This window comes from Ovis canadensis, chromosome 19 (assembly GCF_042477335.2).
Source record: "Ovis canadensis isolate MfBH-ARS-UI-01 breed Bighorn chromosome 19, ARS-UI_OviCan_v2, whole genome shotgun sequence".
In the NCBI taxonomy this organism is placed as follows: domain Eukaryota; kingdom Metazoa; phylum Chordata; class Mammalia; order Artiodactyla; family Bovidae; genus Ovis; species Ovis canadensis.
This window is the reverse complement of record NC_091263.1, coordinates 53,663,707-53,671,460: the sequence shown is the minus strand read 5'-3', so window position 1 is coordinate 53,671,460 and position 7,754 is coordinate 53,663,707. Positions and strand designations below refer to the sequence as shown.

At 55.8% G+C, this 7,754-nt stretch overlaps 1 protein-coding gene across 1 annotated transcript; it reads right to left on the bottom strand.

Moving 5' to 3' along the window:
• Nucleotides 1-333: 333 nt before the first annotated feature.
• Nucleotides 334-3,139, bottom strand: FEZF2 (FEZ family zinc finger 2). Its single transcript, XM_069562144.1, has 4 exons — nucleotides 2,288-3,139; nucleotides 1,803-1,937; nucleotides 1,468-1,600; nucleotides 334-593 (listed from the first exon to the last, which is right to left on the bottom strand). The coding sequence occupies exons 1-4, from the start codon at nucleotides 3,137-3,139 to the stop codon at nucleotides 334-336; spliced, it is 1,380 nt and encodes a 459-aa protein (XP_069418245.1).
• Nucleotides 3,140-7,754: the final 4,615 nt, after the last annotated feature.

Sequence of the window (7,754 nt, the reverse complement as noted above, 5' to 3'; positions counted from 1 at the left end):
GGACGTTCACGTGACAGGCTGGGGTTAAAACCCGCTGCCGCCGTAGGAGAAGCCAGAAGCCGAGGCCTGGAATTAAATACGTTTCGGCGCGCTGGGTTTAAATAAGTTTCCCGAATATACAAAGGTGGGGAGCCAGGCGTTTGCTGCCAGTCATCGAGGAAACGTTTAGCTTTCCAAAAATATGCTGGTTTCGATAAATAGATTTTAGCCTTTCTGCTATAGCTTTTCTCTCTCTCTCTCTCTCTCTCTCCTTTCTCTTAATTTTAGAAAGTTTATACGTGTGATCTGTTTGGGGGTTGGATAGGACTGGAAGGGAGGGTGAGGCAGGAGCTCTCAGCTCTGCACTGTCCGAGTCAGGTCCTTTGTGGAGGGGGCGGTGGGGCCCACGCTGTCGTGGAGTTTGCGCACGTGTTTCTTTAAGTCAAAGTTTCTGCAAAACCCTTTGCCGCAAGTGGCGCACGTGAAAGGCTTCTTGTCGTTGTGGGTGTGCATGTGGAAGGTCAGGTTATAGACCTGGTGGAAGGCCTTGTTGCAAATGGTACATTTGTACTGCTTCTCGCCGCTGTGGGTCAGCTTGTGATTCTTGTAGTTCCCTACAGGAGACCAAAAACAAAAAGGGGGGGGGGGATAAAGTGGGACGGGGAGGGGCCGGGTGTCCCGGGGTTGGCTCAGGTGCCCGCGTAAAGAAGGCGACGCTTGGCTAGGCAGGCGCGACCTCTCCGAGTGAAGAAGTTGTCAAACTTCGTACGCGTCAAGCCCCGGGCTCTCACTATAGGATGCAGGGCCGAGTCCCGCGTAGCCGCCCCGCGTCCCAGCCCCGCCGGGGCCTGAGGCCCGCGCAGCATCCCTCCCGCTGAGCTCCGCCGGCCCGGAAACTTTTGTGCTGCCCAGAGAGACGCATGGGGCCCTTGTCCGGGCCGCCGCCTCGCTCGAAGAAATTCGCATGAACCCGGGCTTCGTCCCCTATTATTATTATTTTTAAAGTTACTCCCTGTTGTCCCCTAACTACCATTTGGAGATCCGAACGTGCCTGGGAAAATCCAAGCGGAATGCTGGAGACAGTAGCGGGTTCCCCCATTCTAAATTGTTCCCAGGAGGTGGATTACGCCTCAAAATTTTTTTTTTCTCCATTTTCAAAAGAATCCCGGCTACAAAGGGATGCTTCCGCCATAGGGCGATACCTTGTCTTCCTCCAACTTCCTTTCCCTATACCCCTTTCCTTCTTCCCATCTCCCAAATTCACAGTCTCCCCGCGCAACCAGCTTGAGTCCAGCGAGCTCTACTAATCCAACCCGGAGAGCTTCCACCGAAACCCCGTACAACCCGATTCCAAAGAAATGCTGCGCCTGAGCCCGCGGCCCTCGCGCGCTCTCTGCTCTCTCTCCAGATCCTTCTTTGCCTTCCCGCTAGCGATGACCTGCCGAGACCCAAGGGGAGGTGAGGAGAGGGCCTCGCCCCGCACGTTACCTTTTTGGTGAAAGCCTTTGCCGCAAAATTCACAGACGAAGGGCTTGTAGCCCGCGTGGATGCGAATGTGTGTGTTGAGCGTGGAGCTGCGGTTGAAGGCTTTGCCGCACTGGTTGCATTTATGCGGCTTTTCCTGCGGAGAAGGGCGTGCGTATCATGAGGCTGAGGCCCCGGCCAGGAGAAGCCACCTTGGGGGGCACCTGGAAGGGGCACACCGAAGGGACAGGGGCCTCTGGTGGAGGTTATAAGGGGAACCCTTGGTCATTCTCTCCCCATCCCCATCACTTAGTTCCGGGTGTTGGGTACGGGTTGGGCCACACCCGGGGCCCACGTACCTGGGTGTGGATAATTTTGTGTCTGCAGAGCGTGCTGGCTTGGCGGAAGCCTTTGCCACAGACTTTGCACACGAACGGTCTGGCTCCGGTGTGGACTGGCATGTGGCGGGTGAGGTTATAGTGAGCGTTAAACACCTATAGAAGCACACAAGGGGGCCTTGTGGCTGTCTGTCCGAGTCCGCCTGGGCAGGGTTGAGGGGGTGCTGTCGCGCAGAGACCACCTCCCCCAACCAATATCCCCTTCAGAAACCAGAGCCCTTTTCCTTTTGTAAAGAGCTGCCGAATCCACTGTTCGTGCCAGTCCTGTGAGGCAGCTGACAAAGGCATCCCCATTTTACAGAAAAGGAAACTGAGGCCCAACTGTGCCCTCAATTCGAGTAGACAGCTACTAGGGAGCTCCCAAATTTGAGAAAGGGGCCGTCCAGGCTGCCCCTCAAGGAAGCAGCTGCTCACCCCTCCCAGGCTCCGAGGACCCCGAGCCTCACCTTTCCGCACACCTCGCAGGTGAAGTTTTTAGGCTTGCCGTCTGCTGAGCCCCCGGGCAGCTTGCTGTGGCCCTTGACTCCGCCGCGTTCAGCAGTCAGGCCCGAGTTCTCCTTCAGCACCTGCTCCAGCGGCGCAGGCAAGCGCTCCTTATGAGCGTAGGGGGCTGGATGGGCAAACTTGTCCGCGGTCAGGCCGGCCAACTTGGCGTTCTCCAGCAGAAACAGCTTGGGGTGCGCAGCCAGAGCAGCGGGGGTCTGTGTGTTGAGGAGACCGGACGGGAAGAGGTGGCCGCCAAGGAGCTCAGACGGCGGGTACGTGGCGGAGTCCAGGTAGTTGAAGTAGTAGAGCGAGCCGCTGGCCGGAAGCCCCACCGCCTGGTTGATGACCTGCGGCTTGATGACCCTGCCCGCGGGCAGCGCCGACGGTACCAGGCCCAGCTCGGCCTTGCAGCACACGCCACAGTTGGTTTTGCACAAGCCGCTGGCGCCGCACACCGGGGCCCCCCCACCGCCGCCTCCACCTCCTCCTCCGCCGCCGCCGCTGCCGCCCGCCCGGAGGCTGCTTTTCCAGAGCTCAGAGTAACTGAGCAGCGTCTTGGACGGCACCTCGTAGCCTAGGGGCTGGAGGGGGATCATACAGGGCAGCGGCGAGCAGAGGTTGAGCAATTTCTTGCCCTGGCCGCTATCCGCGTCCAGTGCCCCCGGCCGGGGCTCAAAGGGCGCGCGGGGCTCCGACGTCTTAGCCATGATGCGCTCGATGGAAAAGGCCAGAGTCTTGGAAGTGGCCGGCGACGCTCCTGCGCGCGGGCAGGCCGGGGGCACCATGGTCTCCAGGGAAGCCGAGCTTGCCATGGCGCGCCGAGCCGAGTCGTACCGGACTGGGCCAGGGCGCAGCCTCTCTCCTCTAAGTCTGCATTCCGGAAAAGGCAGGGAGGGAAACCGCAATTTAATAAGCACCTTGTCGGGTTCAGGTCACCCATTTGCATTCAAATGAACAGGGGCAGAACAAAGTGCACCCAAGGGTACCAAATTACCGCCCATTAACCCGCCGCGCAAAGGAACCCACCAGCCCCTGCCCCGGGACTTTGAAAGGGGGGAAAGGGGGGGAGGGTTTACAGAGGAGGAAGAGAGAGGGAGAAAAAGAAAGAAAGAAAAGAGCCTCAAATTAACCCCCCTGAGCCGCTCCCTGGACCCCGGCCTCCGCCACGCGTGCTGGGAGCTAGATAGTGAAGGGGCAAAGTTAAAGAGGACCGGGAGAGCCACCTCGCATTTACCTCTTTCCCCCACCGCCAAGGAGATGCGGTCCGAGCCATGCAGCCTGTCTCCTCTGTCACATTTTGATGGCAAACATCTTCCCCTCCGCGTGAGATCACTGTCTTTTACATTCAGCTGACATCACATGAAGTCACTTGAAGTGGAATGACATGGGCGGCGGCGCGGCTCCTGTAGCGGCCCCTGTGTTCCACCGCGCCTGCCGGCCGCCGCCGCCACCGCCCCTCAAACTTTAAAAGGAGGCAACTGGCGCCCGCGCTCCCCTCGAGAAAGTGCGAGCGGTTCGCGAATCGGGAAGGAGGGAAGAGACGGGAGGGGGAGGGGGAGGAATCGTGATGGTTTTGCCGGTGGAAAAAAAAAGGGGGGGGGAGCCCAAACCCAGGCAGAGTTCCGTGCGTGATTCACAACTTTGGGGGCCTATAGGTTTGGGGGACGTGGAGAGGGCACGGGGTCCCGGGCGCGCCGCCTCAAAGGGCCCCTGGGTGTCCGTCTAGTCACCGAAGTATCCCTTAGCCCTCTGCAGCCGCGCTGGGCATCGTGCTAATAAACTGCCATTTACCCACGGAGCCGGCGCCAGCCCCGAACACGCGCAAATGATAATTACCTCATTAGGATGTGGCGCAGGGACGCGGGCGCCGCGTTTGGAGGGGGGAACTTGTTAATGGGGAAATATTAATTTATGCAAAAACAACCAGCTCGCCTTGGCTGGCGTCGGAGGTCGGGAGAGAGTTCCCGCAGCCAAAGGACGACCCCGTAGCGTCCGTAGGAGCAAGGCCGCGAGCCCAGATCCTGGGGGTTTTGGCGCCTGGAGGGTGCGCGTCCCCCTCTCCGACTCGCTCTCCGCCTGCGGCTGAGGGAGGCTGCACCCTGAGCGGGAGGGCTGTTTGAGAGCTTGATTGATAGGGATCGCTGATTTGTGATCGGGTTTCTGAGGCAAAGCCCAACTCCGCTGCCGGTTCAGGGCTGTGAGCGAGGAGGATTCCGAGGGCAGGTCTCCCCGCTGACGGGTACTTACTGTTTGTATAATTGAGACGGTCCAATCTCCACCTGTTTAAGGAGCAGATTGAAACAGCAGAACCTCCCCTGGATCCTATTAAAACGTTTTTCCTCCTAAGGCCATTCAGTCGAACCAATTTTCCGAAGTGATTCATAGAGCTGAATTCTGCCAAGGCAGCTCTTTCACTTTTAGCCACTAAAGCACCGCGTGGAACCGGGTTTTGTGTTTTTCTAAAATAAAGAGAAGGATTATCAGAGGGGAGAGGGAGGAGGACTGAAGGGGGGCGGGCAGAGACTTAGTGTGGCCAGAGGTACACGCAGAGGGAAGAAAAGGCCCTTTTCTAGACAGGCCCCAAGTAAGTTCGGAGGAATTCAGCGTTTTGTGCCTCGCCACAAAAGCAGCGCACTCCGCGCTCGGTTTGGAGGGGCTGAATTCATCTGTTTGCAGACCATTCCACCTGCGTATCACAACAAACTGCTCAAAGACGCTCCAGCACTTTCAACAGGCCGGGTGCTCTTGGCGACAACAAAAGTGATCGAGGTTGAGGGTTCTAATGGGGAGGGGGACAGCGGCTAGCAAGAGAGCGAGGGAGAGAATTAGGTTTAGGAAAGGAGAAGGGAGATTCTGGGGTTAAAGAAAAAAAAAACTTTTGGAGGGTTTTGTTTGCTGGACAATTATATCTTGCCTGCCGGCTTTTGCAAGACCAGGAGCTTTGTAGCAGCAACTACAGTTTCAGAGGATTATGGTTGGTATAATATGAGCAAACAGGGCTGAGGGTTTGATAGTGAATTCTCTCTCCAAAGGTGTAAGATCTTGTGGAGCTCCAGAAAGTGCTGGTGGGAAGAAAACCCTCTCCCTTCTCAGTTGAGTGCCCCATCCCAGGCCTCTCTCATGCAAAACATCCCAGGAAAACCAGCAGGGGAAAGAGACAGGAAAGGTCTAGTTTTAAATTCAGGCAAACCACTCCTTTCTCCCCTTTGGAATTTCTCTTTTCTACCCACTCCCCCTCTGACGTGTAACTGCAGACACGATATGGATGTGGCAGGTAAAGAAAAGGAAAAGTGTACTTGGAACGCTAGGAGAGGGAGCAGAGAGAAACGTCTCCGGGGGAAAGTGCCCTGGATGGCCACAGCCGTGGTTTAATTCTTCCACCCTGCCAAGCCTGGAAACTACCCCCAAATTCAGCAGTCTTAAATCTGTTATCCAGCATTCCAACCCCGCCACCCCCAACTTCCAAATTTCAAAGCTAGAAAGAGGCTAACTCCTCTGGAAGAGAACATTTCCATATACCCCATTTAATTTAGATGTTCTGAGAGGCAGAATTCCAGACTCAGTATGCCCCCATCCCTATGTTAAGGTAAAAACAAGACAGATAAACTACCCCCTACCCCACCCCACCACCAAGCAGGAAACAAATCAAAAACTCACCCTGAAATTGAAACAGTATCAATAACACCGGAAGGTCTCATAACCTGCATTTCTATTCCGACTTTCCTGTGGATCCTGTTCAGCCATCAGCATTTGCACCCCAACCCCCTTTCCAGTTTGGGTAATTGTTGATCTCCGCAGCAGCTCGAAAGATCTGCTGGTCTGAAAGCTCCATCAGGCTGAAAGGCTTCCAAAGACTTCCCATGAACCTGCCTTGCCATCCCTAGTGCTTTTCGTAGCTGCAGAAGCCCTCTCTCTCTCCCCAGCATCACAAAGGAGTGCTACCTCCACAGAAAGAAAACATTTGGGTAAAAACAAGTTGCCCCTAATGTGCCTCTCTTTCCAAATGTTGGGTGAATACACTGGCTTTTATGAAAGTATTTAATTAGCTTCCACAAACTTCTCCTTCCCTGCCTGCAGATTATATTGAAGTGGAGGGTTGGAAACTATTTTACACCTTGCCACTCACATGTTAATTAATCTCTATCTAACCCTAATTGCAGTTTATTCAAGCACCGCTCAACAGCTCACCCACACAATAAACACTGATCCTACTTTTATACATATTACTTCACGTTAACACATTGAGTAATTAACTCCAGTACCAACTAATAGTGCAAACAAATATTTTCTGTAAACGAGATGATTTCAGGCAGAATAATAGAGGACTGGGGAACCGTGGCACTTGGTGGAGGCAATGCTGAGATTTCGATTTGCTGCTCCCAGCCCTCTAAATTCATTCTCAACCGCAGCATCTTTTTTACCCCGAGGCTGAAATGCTTTTTAGAAAGGGGCGGGGTGGGGGGGGGGTGCCCGACAGTATGGAAATGTGACAATTTTTCGGAGTTCTTGGAGGGGTTCTTCAAGAATAAGGACAACATTTTTCCACCCACACATTTTTAGTGAAGGAAAAAAAATCTGGAGTAACTCTACAGTAAGGCAATAGAAGGCTAGCCGGAGAGCAACTATTTCAGGGATGTGGATCCCTCCGACAGTTGTTTTCCAAAATCTACTCTAAGCAAGTCCTGTCCTTTTAAGCAATGGTTCTAGGAGAGGAGTGAGCAGTGACTATCCAGATAGATAAGAAATCCCAGGCTCTCTCCCAATCCAGACTAGCATACACGTGGCTCTGAGGGGCCAGTGCCTTGGTCTCAGCCCCAAACAAGGCACCTGTGGCCGCGGCGCAAGCAAGGCCCACTAGGCCTCACTCAGCACACCGCTCTGCCCCAGGGGCCAGATGACAAGAGGTTGCCTGCCCGCAGTCCTGGAGCAGCCAGGCCAGAGGCTGCCGGCCTTGCTGGACGGCGCGGGCTGCAGCTCTTTGAGCTCGGCCTGTCAGCCCTGGACCCACCGTGGGGTCCTCTTGGGCCCTGTGGCCTCAGCTTCAGGCCCTTCTCCTCCTGGGCGCCTCCGCCGAAAGCCAGACGCTTTCGTCTCGGCCCATCTGGCCCACGTTTGGGCCTCCACAGCTCGGCCGCGGTGGGGAAACACTGCCAGGGTTGCGACTGACGCCTCTCGCGGCCGGTGCTCTTCCCACGCTGCAGAGCAGGGTGCCACGGCCCGGTGCTCCGCAACGCCGCTGGGCCTGACCCGGACCGCGACCTCGGGGATCGGCTGCTGTGGGACGCCGCGCCCGGGGCCAAGCCGCTCGCACACCACTGACTGCGGATCCAGGCTCAACCAGGGACCGGAGCGCAATGTTTTAATTGAAATCGCAGGTTTAAGCACAGCTGGCGGCTGTCTATTGATTTTGCAGAGGCTTCTCTTGTG